This window comes from Panthera onca, chromosome C2 (genome assembly GCF_046562875.1).
Source record: "Panthera onca isolate mPanOnc1 chromosome C2, mPanOnc1 haplotype 2, whole genome shotgun sequence".
In the NCBI taxonomy this organism is placed as follows: Eukaryota; Metazoa; Chordata; class Mammalia; order Carnivora; family Felidae; genus Panthera; species Panthera onca.
In genome coordinates, this window is record NC_138347.1 from 130,193,933 (window position 1) to 130,213,430 (window position 19,498).

The 19,498-nt window shown below is 35.3% G+C and overlaps 2 protein-coding genes across 2 annotated transcripts in view; one reads left to right on the plus strand and one right to left on the minus strand.

Annotated features, from left to right (window-relative positions):
- The window catches only part of ACAD11 (acyl-CoA dehydrogenase family member 11), a 91,476-nt gene that overhangs the window by 33,746 nt on the left and 38,232 nt on the right, over positions 1-19,498 (plus strand). Inside the window, exons 10-13 of the mRNA XM_060638668.3 lie at positions 5,925-6,002; positions 6,758-6,896; positions 11,655-11,762; positions 13,147-13,245. Coding sequence (XP_060494651.1) covers positions 5,925-6,002; positions 6,758-6,896; positions 11,655-11,762; positions 13,147-13,245 — 424 coding nt within the window. The remainder of the gene's footprint in view (positions 1-5,924; positions 6,003-6,757; positions 6,897-11,654; positions 11,763-13,146; positions 13,246-19,498) is intronic.
- Positions 13,611-18,978, minus strand: ACKR4 (atypical chemokine receptor 4). The gene is made up of 2 exons (XM_060638674.3): positions 18,696-18,978; positions 13,611-15,500 (listed from the first exon to the last, which is right to left on the minus strand). The coding sequence occupies exon 2, from the start codon at positions 15,489-15,491 to the stop codon at positions 14,439-14,441; it is 1,053 nt and encodes a 350-aa protein (XP_060494657.1). The 5' UTR covers positions 15,492-15,500; positions 18,696-18,978; the 3' UTR covers positions 13,611-14,438.

A 19,498-nucleotide genomic window follows, 5' to 3' on the forward strand; every position in this document is an offset into this window, starting at 1 on the left:
AATTATAATGGTTTGATTCTAGTCCATTTCTTCTACAAGTTAGATGGTCATGGGCAAATAACTTTAATTCTCGGTGCCTCAGTCTTTTCATCTGTGATGTGAATAGATATGAGTAGATATACAATAAATTCTCATTTTAATTTTCCATGATTCTGAGAAGTCTAGAGCTGGACTGACAAAATCAAATAGGAAACTGAAAAAGCCCAAAATTCTTTCAATAAAAATATTGAGTCGATATGTGTTTATAAGGCAGTTACTATTGTTGCTTAAATTACATAAATATTGTTGCTTGAATTACATTGTTAGTAAAGATCTGGCATGAGATTAATTTTGCTGACCAAGCAGGGTATAGTTTTTATTTTTTGTCTTTTGTTTTTTAAGGAAAATACTACTTAAATATGAGGAAGTTCTTTCTAAAATAGTCACCTCTTACATGTGTTCAGTGATTAAGATATCACTTTGGAAACTTTATGAACTAATTAGTACATATACAATCTTGAGTTTTAAAATTCTGAACTTTTGGGTGTTAAAAAGGAAATGCAACACTTTTGGTTCAAAATGGCAGTCTGAATTCAGCATTTATCTCCTTTCCCTCAAATAAAATCCCATTAACAATAAAGAAATTTGTTTAAAGAAATAGCATAAGTTGCTAAAAGCACAAAAACAGAAATGGGACACATCAGAGGACTAAAGGTTTTGAAAAGAGAATGGAAATTGGATTTGGAAAGCAGAATGGATCATACCAAAGAATAACCTTTAACAGAAAAAGCCACATCTTAAAATCATTTTGAAATAAGAGAAGGCTGTAGCACAGGTGGTAACTTTTTTCATTCTTTTTTTTTTTAATTTTTAATGGAGTCTCCTGTGATTGGCTGGTATGGAGAGCAAGAGTGAGAAGGAAAAGAGAAATCAAGTTGTTTGACTAATTAACCTGCAAGTGGCCCGTGGGGTTAGGTCTCTAACACTCCTGAATAGTAGTGGCATTTGCTTCAAATGAAAGGCTGTAAGAGTACTTTAAAAAAGTAAATGATCAGCTTAGACTTATCATGGTGATCATTTCATAATGTGTATAAATGTCAAATCACTATGTTGTACCTCAAAAGCTAATGTAATACTGCGTGCTAACTATACTCCAATTTAAAAAAAGACAAAACAAAAAACAAAATGAGGAAATTGAGGCCAGAGAAATTCAGCAAGTTGCCTAAATCAATGAGAGAAGGAAGCCAATGTGGAACAGTGTGGAAAACCTGGCTCTTAGAGTTAGAGCATGGGTTCTGATTCAGACTTTGCCTAAATTCTACCTTCAGCAAAAAACTTACTTCAAACATTTGACAAACACTGAGCACCTCTGTATGCTGGTCACTATGCTAGATGGTGGGGACATGGTGATATTAAATCTTATTAAGGATGACAATATTAAACAGAGTTGATATCTTCACAGTCAAATGCAAGAGGAAGACAAACAGTGAATCAACAGTAACAACACTAGGTAATATGCATTAAGAACTTACTCCTCTGCCAGTTACTGTACCAACAACTCATGTACATGTACACTGACTCATGTAATGCTTGCTGAGGGGGTACAGTTATTACTCTGGCTTGAAAATGAGTCAGAGAACATTTAAGCTATGAGTAATACATTTAGAACTCGAAAGAAAGAAAAAAGAAAGAAAGGGGGGAAGGGAGGAATGAAGGAAGGAAAAGAAAGGGATGGAGGGAGGAAGGAAAAGGAGGGAAGGAGGAAGGAAGAAAGAGAAAGGACAAACTGAAAAGAAAGACAAGAAAGAAAGAAAGAAAGAAAGAAAGAAAGAAAGAAAGAAAGAAAAAGAAGAAAGAAAAACTAAAAAGAAAGAAAGAAAGGAAGGAAATGAAAAAGACAATAACAGCAACAACAAATTATCCGTTTCAAAGAAGCCAGGGCTTCAACATGAGGGTTAGTCCTCTAGAGTCCTCCAATTTTGGCTTTTTTCTTTCTTTTTTTAGTGGGGGTATGGTGTAGACCCCCAGCTTGCCTGTCAGTTTGCCTGATTCCTATCTACTCACCCTAAAATGAAGCATATTTGTTGACATGCTTGTGCTTGGAACCAGCTGATTATTCGAAAGAGAGGCCACAATTGGCAGAAGAAACCAAGTAGCCTTGCTCTTTCATTTATAGATGTGAATGGGAATCAAAGGAAGCATGCAGCACAGAAAAGAAGTATCACAAATTGGCTTGTGATACATCTGCTGAACTTAATAGCATACAGCTATGAAAATATTTACAAAGAATTTTCAATGTAAAAGAAAATGCCTTCTTATAAGTAAAAAGCAGTCTATAGCTTTAAAGGGAAGATTGTCAATATTTTATGTGGCAAGGAAAGCAACAATCATTTTTTCGTTGCAGATTGTTCAGATCTAGAATACATCCACACATAATAACGTGAACTTTTTCTTCCATTAAAAATCTTAAACTGGGATGCCTGGTTGGCACAGTCAGTGGAGCATGTGACTCTTGATTTCAGAGTTGTGGGTTTGAGTCCCATGTTGGGTGTAGAGATTACTTGAAAATAAAATCTTTGAAAAAAAATCTTAAACCGACATCTGTAAAAATGTTTTATCCTGTAGAATGATTCTGAACAATACTAATCCCTGTCTGTGAACATCGACATTTGAAATATCTGGAGAAAAGTAATTAGCTTTCTCAAAATGGGAGGGGGAAAAGTCTATAAAATTCTATCCAATATTATTATAACTAAGTTTGTAAAAATTAAAAATCATGTCTAGAAAAAAAATGTCTAGAAAGCAAGATTATGTCACATAATGCACCAGTTTTTTAGCAATACACATCTTTAGTAAGACTCTTAATGAATTTTTCATAATACTTTTACATATTTTTCCAAATTTTTATAATGGGAAAAAAATAAGCTTCATTTAAACTATTCAAATGACCATGGAAATTCCTTGGATATCTTAAAGTGAGAACATAAGAACCCATTACTTATGAAAATGTTAAAAGGCAGTTCTTCCTATTTAAAATGGATAAGGAGACCTAAAAAATAGCATGTAAAACAGGAACTAGCAACATGTTCTTGAGAACACACTTTTAACGTAATGATAACATTAGCCATATTTTCCTACTCAATGTAATAATGTACTGGCAAAGAACTATTGTTGCTTCTTTCTAATAGACTTAAGTTTAAAGTGAAAAACATATTATATGGCAAAATTATTTGTAGGCTCAGATTTAAGATTCTGAACCAACATACTTCAAAGCCGCATCTCAATCAGTGAATGAGGAAGTTAGATGTTAAAGGCGTTATTCGGGGAGAACTGATCAGGCACCAAACTTATTTTCTGCTTCCTTCTGTTTTTCATACTCTAAGAACTAAAGAGAACTTCATTCTGATGAGATATTTTAATTCTGACTCCTGCCATACCACAAATAGATTTTGCAGATCTCTTGAATGGATAGACTTTAGGAATTTTTAAATCACACAAGTTTTTAAATAATTATATAAACATTGGCATATTTTAACTTCTCAGAACTGTAGTATCATAAACTGTAGTATCATAACTTCTCACAAACTGTAGTCAGAGATGAGGAATTTGTAAATGTATTGCATAATATATTTCTTATCAAACACAGTAACATTGACTATTTCCACGGCAATACGAGGGATGGAAATAATAAACAACCCTAAACAGGAAATCTCCAATTTAACTGACTTCCTGACACAAATGACAAATGCTGTTTATCCTATTGGCTTTGAAAGAGCTGTCCTTTGTCTTCTTGAAGTTTTCACTAAATACATCAGTACCCTGGACTGCCATGCTTTAATAAAAAGAACATTTCTGAATATTGTATGACTGTAAAGTGATAGAACAATTTTAGAAAATGATTTTGTAATGTGGACTTGTGACAATATTCATAGCCTTTAATCTAGTAATTGTACTAGCCTAAGTGTAAAAAAAATAAGTACAGAGATGAATAATAGCAAATATTGGAGAATGCCATCATAGACCGTATTTTAGTTCATCTTGATTCTTTTAGTTGCACAAATTAGAGATTATTGTTACTGTTTTATGTAGCTAGTTTTTTAAAACTTTTTTAAAGTTTACTTATTTATTTTGAGAGAGACAGAGACAGCATGAGTCGGGGAGGGGCAGAGGGAGAGGGAGAGAGAATCCCAGGCAGGATCTGCAGCACCATCAGCACAGAGCCTGATGTGGGCTCGAACCCATGAAACTGCAAGACCATGACCTGAGCCAAGACCAAGAGTAGGACACTTAACCAACTGAGCCACGCAGGTGCCCCATACATAGCTAGCTTTTAATTTAGATTTACCCATATATTTATCACTTTATTTACTGTTTCTTCTTGCAACTCAGATGTTTCTTTAGCAATCAACTTTCTTTAATGAGAATCTGCTAGTAACCTTTTATTTGATAGTTCTTTTTTTTTCTTTTCTTTTTTTTTTTTTTTTTTGCTCAGGAGAGGGAACTAATGGTTCAGATTCCTTGTCTCTCTCTCTGTTTCTTTATTTCTAATGCCTTTATTTTGTCCTAATTCTTGAAAGATTGTTTTATTGGCTATAGAATTCTAGGTTGACAGTTACTTTCTCTCAGCAAATGAAGGCGTTGTCCCACTGATTTCTGGCTTCATTTGTTGCTCTGGGAAGTCAGTTCTCAGTCTTACTTGTTTATCAGTGATCTGTCCTCCCCTCCTCTTTCTCCTGTTAAGAGCTTTTATTTTTCTTTGGTGTTGTATAGTTTGTGCTTTGGCTTTACTTTGTTTTCTGAATTTGAAGATTGGTATCTTTCATCAGTTCTAAAAACTCAGAAGTAAATGTTTCCAGTATCCCCTCTTGTTATACTCTTGATCTTGGGCCCTAGTTAGACTGATGTGAGAACATTTCTCTATTTCCATCATATCTGTTACTCATTCATATTTTCCTTCTATTGAATTTCTGTGCCTCATTCATAGAAAGGAGTAATTTCTTCATGCTTTTTCTTCCAAATTATTTTTTTTCTGCTATATCTAATCTACTTTTCAACCATCCATAGAACAGTGGTTCTCTCAAAAGTTGGAGAGTGTCAGAATTGCCAAAGCTAGTAAAGAATACAGAAGCCCTAGGCTCATTGAAGTAAAAGGCTCATGGATTCTTGTCTTTTCACCAAGTGCCCCGAGTGATTCTGATACCAATGGTGTTTGAGAACAACTGCCATTGAATTTTTAACTACCATGGTTTTTCTTTTCCCAAGTTGCATTTGGTTCTTTTCTTTTCTTTTTTTTTTTTTTTTTTTTTTTGGTTCTTTTTCAAATTTGGCTTATTCTGATAACCCTTGTCATACTTTTAATTCCTTCCTTTATTCCTGAAATCTATTGGACACAAATACTTTATATTCTGTATCTGATCATTAGTTTGTAGTCTTTGGGGAGTGTGAGTCTGTTAAACTATTGGTTTTGCTAATTTTTGCTAATGGTGGCTTGAAACAAGTACTTTAGCAACACTTGAAAACTCGGGCTTCTTTATTTCTGACCTTTGAGAAATTTCCTTATTTTTCTTCTGACACAGCTATTCATTACTACATGTATTTTTAAAATTATTTTAAATATTTTCTCTGGCATTTTTAGTTGTTCTGCTTTAAGAGGGGTTCTTATGACCATCCAGTGTGCTGTGTTGCTAAAATTGGAACATTCAAATCTTAGTACAAGATTTTGTAAGGCTGTCATCTAATATTGAGACAGCATAATTTTGTGAGCAGCAAACCTCTAGAATTTTTTATACTCCTATACTGGCTTCAGAAAGAAATATTACTGATCAAATAGCAGCTTTAAAAACCTCTTCATCTAAATATGTTTACTTTGGATATTAGCAGCTTATGGCATTATTTACTTTGTATTAACTTTAGCTAATGAACTTTTTTCTTGTTATTACTTTAAGGAGGTAATTGAGTTCTATGTTCAAAATGAAAATTCAGTGGACAGATGGAAAAAACCTTTAGTGATTGATAAACTCAAGGTAAGAAAATAAGAAAACCTTTAATAATGGAAAATTTATATACAGGTTTTTGGTTTTTTTTTTAATGCAGGTGTTTTTTGTTTGTTTGTTTTTTGAGACCTCAGTTTGTTATTTGCTGTTGTTCTGTATGTAGTGAATAAATACATCAATAACTTTTTAAAAAGAAAATATAGAATATGTAGTATGCAAATTAGGCTACATAGTGTTTTGTGTATGGTATGTGATGAAGACAGAGACAGCCTCTTAGAGCTGCTCAAAGAAAAAATATGGTCAACACCACTCACTACCATCTGTCACTCAATTGAGACAGAAGTCAAGCAAGACATTTTCCCACCTGGGCTCAATCTAAATTTGATGTTTTTAAATCTTAACCATCACACACATAAGCAACTGAACTGTGCAAAATAGTATGTGTGGCATAATTATGCTCAAATGTGGGAGATTCTGTAAGAATTCTGTAAGACTCTGTAATCATAATTCTGTGATTCAGTAAGGAGTACCCAAGAAAGCAAATTTAGTTTTTCAGCCAAATCTAGGGAAACTTGGAGGAAAAGGCATTTCTTTAATGCCTTTTGATTGTTGTTTTATAATGAATTAATAACTATTTGGTTTCACACACTGTAGGATAAATGAAATGAATAATTTCATAAGTGTTTTTAAATTGCAAAAAGTATAAATAACAATATCTTTTAAAAATAAACTATTTTAGTTCATGGTAAATTATGATCACACTGGCGTATTCATCACCTTGACAGGAAATGGCCAAAGCAGAAGGCCTCTGGAACTTGTTTTTGCCAGCTGTAAGCGGTCTCAGCCAGGTGGACTATGCCTTGATTGCTGAAGAAACAGGAAAATGCTTTTTTGCTCCAGACGTCTTTAACTGCCAAGCACCAGGTTACTACATTATTTAAAAACGAAACTTTCTCAGATATTTTGAGGAGTGTTTGAAATTTGTCTATTTTATGACAGGAAGTTTTTCTACACAAAATCATGGATTTATAAACTTGTCTGTAGTTTTACTTTTCACTTACTTTGATTTAAATATTAAAAAATGGATCCAGTGTCCTCATTGGATTATTCCTTGGTTAAACATCATTGCATTAAGAGTATTAGTGAATAGAGATCACCACCAAAGGGATTGCAGTATAAGGATTGCAGTTTCATGATTGGGTATTGGATATTTCTATGGCTAGTTGGAATGGCTAGAGAGTTCTAACTCTTTTGGTTAGCCTGTCTCTCCATCTATTCACTAATTATTTAGTGTTCTAGATCCTTGGGATATATCAAGGAAAAAAATACACAAAAATTCCTGCCCTCATGGAGCTGATATCCTAATGGAGGGAAACAAATAAATAATAAATATAGGGGCACTTGGTGGCTCAGTCAGTTAGGCATCCAACTCTTGATTTTGGTTCAGGTCATGGTCTCACGGTTTATGGGATCGAGCCCTGTCAGGGTCTGAGCTGACAGTGTGGAGCCTGCTTGGGATTCTCTCTCTCCTTTCTTTTTGCCCCTCCCCTGCACTCTCTGTCTCTCTCAAAATAAATAAATAAACATTAAAAAAATAATAATAATAGGGGCACCTGGGTGTCTCAGTCAGTTAAGCATCTGACTTCAGCCTAGGTCATGATCTCACAGTTTCTGAGTTTGAGCCCCACATTGGGCTCTGTGCTAACAGCTTGAGCCTGGAGCCTGCTTCAGATTCTGTGTCTCTCTCTCTCTCTGCCCCTCCCCCACTTGCACTCTGTGTGTGTGTGTGTGTGTGTGTGTGTGTGTGTGTGTCTCAAAAATAAATAAACATTAAAAATAAATAATATAATAAGTAAATTATGTAGTAAGTTTGAAGATGAAAAGTGCTTTGGGAATAAAAAACTTAGGGTAGGGGGGAGTGCTGGAATGCTAGGGAACAAGAAATGCAAATTACAATTTAACATGGAATGGTCAGGATCGGCCTTACTGAGAAAATGACATTCGATAAAGACTTAAAGAAGATGAGAGAGTTAGCCATGCTGATATCTGGGAGAAGAATTTTCATAGCAGAGGAAACAGAAAATGCAAAGACCCTAAGACAAGAGTGTGATTGGTGTATAGCCAAGGAGGCCAGCGTAGTAGGGAGACTAGTAAGAGAAGATAGCAGAGAGGAAAGGGCATTATAGGGTAGGTAATGGCTTCTACCTTCTGTGAAACGGGAAGCCATGGGAGATTTGAGCAGAAGAGTGACAAGATTAACTTCAGCTTTAAAAGAATCACTTTGACTACTATGTTGAGAATTAACAAAACGAGGGAAGGAAGGAAGCAGGGAGTCTCTTGTAATAATCCTAGTTAGAGATGATGGGGATTTGTTTGTTCTGGTATCAGTGGAATAGAAGTGGAAAGATTCTAAATATATTTTGAAGGAAGAGCAAAGAGGATTTCCTGATTGGATATGAGGGAGTCAAGGATGCCTCCAAAGGATGCCATTAAAAATTGGAAGGATAAGGAAAGAAGGCCAATTTTTCTTTAAAAAGGTAATATGGAAGGTATAAACCTAGAATGTAGTCTGTAGAAGATGTTTTCAAACCTGAATTTGCCAAAGACCTGGCTAAGGAACTTAAAAAACAAATTCGCAGGCTCCATTCCTGAAGATTTGATTCAGTAGGTCTAGGGTAGACCCTGTAAATGTCTTTTGTTTTTTCCCCCCAAGTTACTTTAGTTATTCTGTTGCTACTAGTCAAGGAATAACATTTTATTTGTTGTAGAAGGATGATGGTATGATATCCTATGTTGTCACTGCACAAGTTAGACCTTGATATTGCCTATTGTGCTTATTGTATGGCTCTAGTGCTAAAGCTCTCTCAAAAAGGGTTAATGAAGGATGGAACTGCCAAAAAGAAGAATGTTGGATGTCTGAGAGAAAACACAATATGGTTGCATAGCACAGTGTTTGCACCCTGGACTTTAACTCTCATTTATTTCCAACTATTAAGATAGTTCATGGACTTCTGATGATGGTTGAACTTATCCCTGACGTGGTAAGTGGAAGGAAATCCTCTTCAAAACACCAGTTTATCAAATTACTGCTGTACTATATTTTAATCTAATAATGAGGCTATTGTAAAAATCAAGAAATCTATCCTAGAATTTCTAAAGATTTCATCTCATTTGTGTGAAGCTATTATGTTATGCTACAAAGGGGGCATAATTTCATGGAAGGATTACTGGTAGTCTTTTATTTAGAACTTTTTTTTTTATTGCTACTCATAGTAAGAAATTGTGACCCAGTATGTAGCCTATGTAGTTTTATGTGTATATTTGTGGATGGATTGTACAAGGCAGGGGGCAGGGGGCGGGGGGACTGAAAAAGAGTTTCGTGAAATAATAGTTTCCCTTATTGCATGCAACATATTCAGATATTTTCCACTGAGTCTAATCTAATGTATTCTATTCTGATCTATTTCATTTTTTAAAGAATGTTAGCCATATTCCATTAAATTTATTTCATGACCTACTAATGGGTCATAATATGAAAAATAATGCCACAGAAGACTTCCTCTGTAGACACTGCTCTGCCACTATTTCTTCATTTGACCCGTGAACTCACTTTTCACTGGAAGGCCTTTTTTCTAGCATTAAAATTTCTAGTATTAAAGTTTCATGAGTCTATTAGTTGTATTATCTAAATGACATCACCGTTCTGCTGAAATTTTTAAATTGGCCAGGAAAATACATTTTCTTTGACCAAAGTTTGATCAGCTACTCTCCTTAGCAAACAAAGATGTGTAAAACTGTAAGTAGAACACTAGGCGTTTACTCTTTGTGGTGGAGCTATCTTCATGAAGCCCTTGGGGACTGGGTTTTGGAGCATTTCCAGAGCAGATGAAGAAGGGAATGTAACTGATGTCAATTAAATACTTTGGGAGTTTTCTTAAGCATAAAAGGTGAATTTCTACTCAAGCTCAAATAGTTCTAAAACCTTATGGGAACCATATGTAGCTTCCCAATTTGTCTTTTGTTTTTTTGCCCTTCATTAAGTCATACAGTATTATATATTGGGATATTGAAAATAGGAATTTTTTAGAAATGTTTATTGATTTATTTTGAGATAGAAAGAGCACCAGCGGGGGAGGTGCAGAGAGAGGGAAAGAGAGAGAATCCCAAGCAGGTTCTGTGCCATCAGTGCAGAGCCCCACATGGAGCTTGAACTCACAAACTATGAGATCATGACCCGAGCCGAAATCAAGAGTTGGACGATTAACCGACTGAGCACCCCAGGTGCCCCTGAAAATAGCAATTTTTAATTCTAAAGCTCTTACTAGAAAATTTGGGGGCCTTGGGGCTGATTTGGGGGCTGGTGATTTTTTTGTAGAAATAATTTACCTAGGCTTTTTCCCATCCTGTAAAATATAACTTTGTTTTGCCAGCTTCTCAGAATAAACTGATAATTTTTGGAAAGATCTAATTCAGTATTTACTTCATTAGAACTATAACAAGAAACAATTTAAAATAAGCAAAGAAAATGATGAGTTTCATTAATTCTAACTGAGGACTCATTTTTTCCCTCATTCAAAAAGCTTTTAAGCTTTAACAAATTTTAAGAATTTGTTCATCTATACGAATTTTGTGCATTTTAGTATAACTTTGGCTCTGTTAGTAGTGTCTAACCAGAGTGCAAACATATTTTAAGAGACTTAACATGGATTTAACTCAGTTTTCATAGGCATTTCAGTGACTATCCATAATGTCATTTTAAGAGGTGATATTGAAAAATGCTTCCTCAAAATTTTGAGTAATCAGTTTTCAAAGGAAGGGTTTCAGATAACATTTTTTGAAGTTTGATAGGAGTGAATATCAGAGGAAAGCCTCTAGAGCATTTTGCTCCATAGCAGACATGAAGTATTCTTTTTTTTATATGAGAATGATACTAGTGTGTCAGTCACTGAACAACACCCTCTGATGTGTTGGAAAGGGTCTTTGAAGTTATCTGCCGTCACTTTCTATCAGGGATTCTGTGTTTAGCATTCTCGAGATTCGACCTGGTATTTTCTAGATGGTAGGGGGCACACAGAAGTAAGAGCATTGGTAGAGGTAGAGACAATTGCTCTGTGAGTTCAGAGGAAGGAGATATTTCTGACTGGGTAATCAGAGATTCTTCACAATGCAAGTGGCTCAGAAGCAGGAATTTACTTAGGAATGATGGGTAGATTTGTACTTGAGAGAAGGCTTGGCACAAGCAAATGTATGAAAGTTAGAAAGCACAGTGTATGCTTGAGGAACAGGAGTCTCAGGGCTGGATTCTCAATAGAACATGTAATGATAATTGTTTTCCAGGAGCCATCACCCCTAGCAGAGCATATTTGCAAGAGAGCCGGGAAAGATTAAGCCAGTAAATTGTTTCCCTTAGTCCTAATTGAGTCAGACTTCATTAGAGCCATGCTTTATTGAGATGAAGCAAACAAGTGTGTGTAATTCACAAGTTGAATAAATGTGCACCAAATGCCATATACTTATAATAACTATGTCATATCTTCATTATAAATTATATTTACATTTTATGTTTCAAAATATTTTTGTTAGCAAATACTTAAAAGGTACATGTGTATATTGTCAACATAAGTTTGGATTTCGTATTGATAAATTTTTAAATGTAAAAGAAATATTTTTTCTTATGTATAGACACAGGGAACATGGAGGTGCTCCACCTATATGGAAGTGAAAAGCAGAAGCAGCAGTGGCTTGAGCCTCTTCTTCAAGGAAACATTACGTCCTGCTTCTGTATGACAGGTAAAAGCAAATCACGGTTCTCCCCTTGTGCAGTGAGTTATCCTGGATAACTATTAGCTATTATGGATGAGCTAAAGAAAGGAGGGAGGTGCCTCTGTGTTTCAGGCAAATTCACCCACCCATGGCTAGAAATGTAAATATGATTGTTTTGAGTGCAGTTTCAAATATTGGCGTTTTTAAATGTGCAGAATAAAATTGCCCTCCCATTTGGGAGGCTACCACAGCTGATGTTTTCTGCCTGTCTACTTTAGCCATTTAGCGCAGGGTAAACCTAACTTCATAATCTTTTGACTAGCATTTCAAAAATTGTTATCTATGGATATTTAATATCTTTTTTGCCCTTATGATGAAATACTCATATTTGTGATAATTTTATGTTGATACAAAATATTTAACCCTGCCATAAACCTAGAAAAATAGAACATTCACCAATGCTAGTCACATTGTTCAAATTATGTTCATGTGGGGAAGTAAAATTAGGGGCATGTTAATGAAAATGGGTTTGGTACCATTTGTACATAGGAAACAGCAATAACGAATTCTTCAAAGGAAAAAGTCATTCTATAGTTGAGTTTAGAATTAAACTATATGTCATCTGGCCATAATTCTGGCCAGATTTTAAACTCTTCTATAATATTGCATATGTTTATAATAGCAAAACTGATCTTCATTTAAAATCAGTAAGAGGCATTTATTGAACACCTATAGTATGATGTGTTTTCTACAAAGCACTAGTTGGAGGTTACAGAGCAAGTACACCGCTCCGGCTAAAGGAACTGGGTTTCTAGTTTTAGAAATAGAATACACAAAATATCTGAAGGACCCATTTAAAAAAGCAGGATATTAACAAGTGCACATTACTATGATTGAGGGCTAGCCTTTACATTCTGAAATGCCATATAATAAAGCAGTTGTGTAAGGGTGTCCCATGAAAAACTTTCTGAAGACATTGTGTTGAGCATGCAGAATAAATTGGTGAGATGGAATTCTCAAGACACAGTTAGAAATTGTCTAAAATAGTAAATTATATGGAAATCTGACTTGTAAGTATTTAGTATATTTTCACTGTGGGAAATAAAGAACAACATTTTAATCTAGTTTTGATGTTTGGAGAATGGATTCCATGAGTTATCTCAAATCATGTACCAGTGAGGGAGCCAAGAACACAATTCAGATTGCTGATCCCAGTGTTCGAAATTCATTCTTCCAATGTACACTTTTTGAATACCTGCTATGTGTAGGTTATGGGAGGACCAGGGTGGGATGGGGGGAAGGGAAGGAACATGCCCCTATCCTCAAAGAGTTCACATTTCCTTATTCAAAGTCTCTTTTGTAAGTAGATGATGTCTGCCTGCCCATAAATTCAACCTTTGCTTATTTATAGAGCCCGATGTAGCTTCAAGTGATGCCACAAATATTGAATGTAGCATCCAACAAGACGGAGATAGCTATGTAATTAATGGCAAGAAATGGTGGAGCAGTGGTGAGTATTCAGATCCATCCTTTGTGCCAGGTGCTGTGCTAGAATAATGTGATACATAGTTATTAGTTTTGTGATCATAGTTCCTTAAATTCTGCCTTTAAAAGCATATTGAAATTTAGAAATATTTGCTAAAAAGAAAAGTAATTTTAAAATAACATATCTTGATTAGGTGATATTTAAGAGCAGAAAACATGTCTTTTTTTCAGTTTTACAATTCACAATTTTTTAAGGTTTATGAGAGAAAATTCATATCCGCGCACACTATTTGTGATCATGGTAATTTCTATCAAAATTAAATTTTAATAGGGATATATTAAATGAAATATAACTTATAGATAATTGTATTTAAAGAGATAAGATGTACATGTTATTAGAAATCATTTATTGTGTCATGTTTCTTCATTGCTTAAAAATACAAGTGCTTAAGCAAAAAAATAAGAATCTATACATGAGAAAATGTATTCTTAACCCTCGGTAATAGACTCACATAAATGGATGAGCCCTTTAGGAAGTCATAAAATTGGAACCTGGATAAAAATGATTATCTAAAGATTTCTTCTAGAGTATACATGTAAATCTAATAAGATAACCAAGTTATTATTAAAGAAAGTTGACATCATGGAAGCAAATTATGTGTTCAGAAATCTAGCAGGGATAAAACGAAAAAGAAAAAGAAAAAAAAATTTACCACGGATGTATTAAAAGGGCCATTAAAGCTTTTTATGTATTTTTTTATTGTTAAATTGTTATTCTGTCTGGGGTCTTACGAAATCACAAACTATGAAATGGGAAAAAAGGATTAAATTTTGCTGTATAGTTATTCAAGTACTGAAATTATGCAGTGAAGTCATTCTTATATTAAAATTTAGATCATTTAAAATAATTATAAATGCTCCTTTATATAAGCCTCTGTATTAATCTGTTTCAGATGGCCTAATTGATAGCATAGTGTTTTTATTATTAATATCTGTTAATACTATTTTCCTATATTGTTAATGTTAAGTTCATGTTTTGTGCACTTGTGATTTCATTTCCTCTTCTTCCTGGCTGCTACATTCTCCCATCCTCCCCCACCTTTTGATTGTTATAAGTTGGCACCACAGTGTTTAACATTTAAGTTTCAGAATAAAGCAGATGTTTTCTCTGGGGAGAAGCATCATTCATGTGAATCGAAGCAAGAGACAGTTTTACATTTAAATGCTAAAAGTACTGGTTGGCTCTGTAGGATCTTCTGAGTCAAAAGGAATCTCGTCCACGTTTTGTCTTTGTCTTCTCCAGGACCCATATTTCTTGGCAACTTTCATGATGTAGTTTTTAAACGATGCTCCCATAAAAACATACAGGACTGGGTTGAGGCAGCTGTGAAAGAGTGCGATGCTCTCTGTGATTTGGATGGCAACATCCATGCGTTTGCTCATGTCACAGTCAGTGATCAGGGAGTAGATGATGTCTATGACTTGGCAGAACCTGACAATGTTATAAGGCAGCTGAGTGACAATGAAAACTATAACCACCGTGAGCAGAACTTTGAGGGGTCGAGATTTTTTAATGTTGGGCATCCTGATGAGTGTCCTTGCTGTGACAAAGTAGCATACTCCCATAATAAGAAAGGGTATTACAAATCCAATGCAGATTTCCAACATTTGAATTGATGCTTTCACTGATGTTCCTAGGTGATATGGAAAGATGGGAATGCACCTAGCCTTGTGATTTACTGTATAAAAAACCAGCTGTGGTATACTCAGCAAGATGGCAACCATCCAGACAAAGAAACAGATAAGCCAGCATGGTTTCCCCACTCCTGATTGACTTGGGGCTTTCGTTACTGCCCAATATCTGTCTATGCTGATACAAGCCAGAAACTGCATTCCAGAGACGAAATTGACAGTGTACAAGGCTGAAGTGACTTTGCACATGATTCTCCCTAAAACCCACCCATGAACTGCATTAACTGCCCAAAAAGGCAGAGTAAATAGAAGGAGTAAATCTGCCACTGCCAAATTCAGGATGTACACATCTGTTTTGGTTCTCTGTTTCTTGTAATAGGCATAAATCGCCACTACTATGGAATTGCCTGCAATTCCAATGATGAAAGCTATTGTGAAGAAGGCAGGCAGGAAGACTTTTGCAAATTTTCTGACTTCTTCTTTTATACAGATCACTTCATACTGACTATAGTCATGAGTGCCATTCACTTCATTTTCCTCATAATAGTAATCTGTTGACTGGTTGTGTTCCAAAGCCATGGCTCCAATCTAAATGTCAAAAGGAATACAGAATATTCATTTTAATATTGTTTAAAAGGAAACAATTTTTGATCTAGCATGTATTTGTTCTTTTACTCAAGAATAGATTATTGGGGCGCCTGGGTGGCTCTATCAGTTAGCATCCGACTCTTGATTTCGGCTCAAGTTATGATCTCACAGGCACAGGAGTCAGGCTCCATGCTGATTGTGGAAACTGCTTGCGATTCTCTCTGTCCCTCCCCACTTATGCATACACACATAAATACACTCAAAATAAATATGCATACACTCAAAAATAAATAAATATTAAAAACAACAACAAAAACTAGAGAATAGATTGTTTCCATAACATAGGTGAGACTGAATCTGCCACTCTTTGAAATTTGAAACCTTTTAATGGAAACCACTTAGGAATATATCCCCAAGGTTATTTTTTCATCCTTTGGTTTTACAAGTCTGTGTGTAAGAGCTAGGATTTAAACATGAAAGATAAAATTAATACCCTGAGGAATTTTCTTAGTCATTAAACCCTAAATGAAAGTAATGACTTTTATGTAAAAATAGTTGGGTTTTTTTTTTTAAGGTTTTACCTTTTTTAAGTAATCTCTACACCCAATATGGGGCTTGAACCCACAACCCCAAGATCAAGAGTCACATCCTCTACCAACTGAGCCAGTCAGGTACCCACAAAATAGTTTTTAACATATGAAAAATTAGATTTCAGCAAAAGGAATAACAATGTTATTATTTTTTACATATACAACTTTGTGATTCTTATGCAGTATATTGTCAGTAAATTAAATTGTTCATCTAAAATAAAATTATTTTCAGGGCGCCAGGTGGCTCAGTCAGGTGAGTGTCCGACTTCGGCTCAGGTCATGATCTCACCATTCGTGGGTTTGAGCCCCACCTTGGGCTCTGAGCTGTCAGCACAGAGCTGCTTCGGAGTCTGCTTTGGATTCTGTGTCTCCCTCTCTCTCTGCCCCTCCCCCACTCACACTTTGTGTCTGTGTGTGTCTCTCTCTCTCAAAAATAAATAAACATTAAAAAAGACAGAACATTGTTCAAAAAATTAAACATCAAAAAAATAAAATATTTTTCTGGGGCGCCTGGCTGGCTCAGTCAGTTAAGCATCCAACTCTTGATTTCAGCTCAGGTTATGATACTACAGTTCGTGAGTTCGAGCCGTGTCAGGCTGTGCACTGACAGGCAGAGTCTGCTTGGGATTCTCTCTCTCTACCCCCCTTTTTCTCGACCCCTCCCCTGCTTATGTGCACACACATTTTCTCTGAATAATAAATTAAAAAAATTTTTTTTCTTACTGCCACCAGAGCTCTATCTCTAAAATGTCAATCTGTCACTCTTCTGCTTAGCTCTCCCCTAAAAGACACATTTCTTCACCTGAAAGATAGAATCCAAGCTCCTTAGCATTATGCCCAAGAGTCCCTCCCTAATGTGGTCCTACCCATGGTTCCTGCTACATTTCTCTACTATATGCCTTACGCTGTAGACAGTAATAGTACTCATTTGAAGCACTTTGCTGGCATACACCATGCTGCAGCACATATCTTCATCATTACTCATTCTGTTCCTTTATCTAATAGACTCTTTCCTGCTCTTCCCTTAAAGGGCCACTTCCTCCTCAGTTAACCTGGATCTCACCTTGCCAGAAGACTTTCCTGATCCAATAGCTATATCTACATACATACCTACATTCACTCTTAGAGAATGGACCCCATCCTATGGAAAAGATGGGTTTCCTAGACTACCTTTTCCCTCTGTACTTAAGTTCCCTAAGAGTGTGACTTATTGGGTTTATGTTTCTAATTAATACCTTGGAGAGTGCCTGGCACACACTAGGTGCTCAGTATATATTTGTTAAACTAAAGGTTTTACCAGCAGAGGTATAAAGGTATTACTCTAGAATGGATAGATGATGTGCCAGGAATCTTCTTGTCTCATCACTAGTTATTTTACTATATTGGTTATTAACACCCTATAGAAGTAAGATAAGCTTGCACAGAATTCACAAGTTTTTAAAAGTATATAAAAATTACTTTCGGTGTTTTTATTTTAGTGCTGAGTTTCATTTTGCTCCTTCCTTACCCGTTCTGTTTCCCTTTGATTGCTTTTGCAGTTGGAAGAATCTCTAACATTCTTAGGGAATCATTAATGAAACTACTATTTTTAAAACAGTGTGCCAACTTGTAGGGGCACCTGGGTGGTTCAGTCGGCTGGGCGTCCGACTTCAGCTCAGGTCACGATCTCACGTTCCCTGAGTTCAAGCCCCGCGTGGGGCTCTGGGCTGATGGCTCAGAGCCTGGAGCCTGCTTCCGGTTCTGTGTCTCCCTCTCTCTCTCTGCCCCTCCCCCGTTCATGCTCTGTCTCTCTCTGTCTCAAAAATAAATAAACGTTAAAAAAAAAAAATTAAAACAGTGTGCCAACTTGTACATTTTCAAAAGAATGTTCTTATTCTTACTAACCCTTTTTGGATAGTAAAGCAAAGAAGGCCCCCCAAGGAAATATGCCACATAGAAGAACTTTTTTCGTTATGTAAAAACCAGGTGCTAACAATCTAAAATGACTATTTTTATCCTTAAGGTTATTTGAAAAGTTACAATCTGGAAGACCATTCTGATCATCATTTTCTTATGTGTTAATTATTAACACAGTATGCACTTTGTTCTTTCTCATTCATCACAAATCTTGAACCTGGTGATAAGGAATAACATGCCCAAATAATACAAGACATTAAGGAAATATTTTTTAAATAAGAATCTTATTAAAAATATGAGTAAGTAAAACAAGGACTGGAAATTATTTGCAGACATGATCCTTCAGCAGATATATAGGAATACATTTTAGATGTCTTTATAATTATTACCAGAACAACAAAAAAGATAGCATTTATAAAACAAAGTAGAAAAAAAAGGTAGAGCAAAACTTATTTTCTCATTAACAAAGCTGTATAGGCAAGTAATGGTATTAAAATAATATCAGAAATAAAATATTTTCATCCTGCTATTTTCAGATTTAGGTTTTAAGATTAAAGTGTATAGCTGCTTTTAAATAGCTCTTTTTTGCACATATAAACGTTTAGACTTTTATGCATCAAGACTCCCTCTACATAGGTAAATATACAAAGTCTTTGGGCTTTAAAAAACAATCTTATCCAAGTTAGAATGAGAAAAAGAAAAAACCAACCTGTTTCAGTGGGCAGAGAGGAGCAGTCTTGAGTGAAGACTAAAATCAAATGACCTCTTTAACTCAAGCTACTTTTGTTTTCGTTTTACACCCCGCCTTTGTCTTGCATCCAAGAGGGCTTTCCTGAAATTTAACCTTGTGAGCACTTGATCTTTTACTTTTTGTATAACCATCCTGGAAGTCAAATCCAGGTTCTTAAGTGTCCTAAGATACAAACTTGAAAGAATTCCATCTTGTTTCGAAAACTACATAACTTTCAGAGTTTCCACTTAGATGAAGGGAACAAGAATGTGTCTGCAGCTGAGGAACCAATCGCCAAACTGAAAGAATTCACCCTGAGAGTCAAGGCAGCTAATGAGCGCTCATAGGTAGCATCTAGAGAAATAACTTGTAAAAGTTATTTTGTCTAGAAAAGAAAAATGACTTTACCTCAGAAAGTTATCTTTTTGAAGACTGAATTATTGCAGACTAAATTCTGAGTAACAACTAGGCATTTATAGAACTTAATATTTTTATGCCACATCATTTAATATTTTACTTAAACTATTAAAGTACTCTTAGCTTTGCTATATTTCTTCTTTGTCCTTGACGCCAGAGTTAAGTCTTTCCCCATGACTTTAAATTCTCTTGCCTTCTTGTAACCTTCTTCTTCAAAGACCAGCATACAAACCTTCAAAATCCTTTTGTCTGGGGACATTGTTTTTCCCACGCTAACAAACAAATGAAAATTAGAGAAGAAATGCATGCAGATTAAGCCCTTGGGGGTCTATTTGAGCTTGACTTTCCTTACATTTGCATTAATA

What these genes read in the sequence shown, in the direction of transcription:
- ACKR4 (XM_060638674.3), bottom strand. Translation starts at nt 15,491, where the DNA reads ATGGCTTTGGAACACAACCAGTCAACAGATTACTATTATGAGGAAAAT.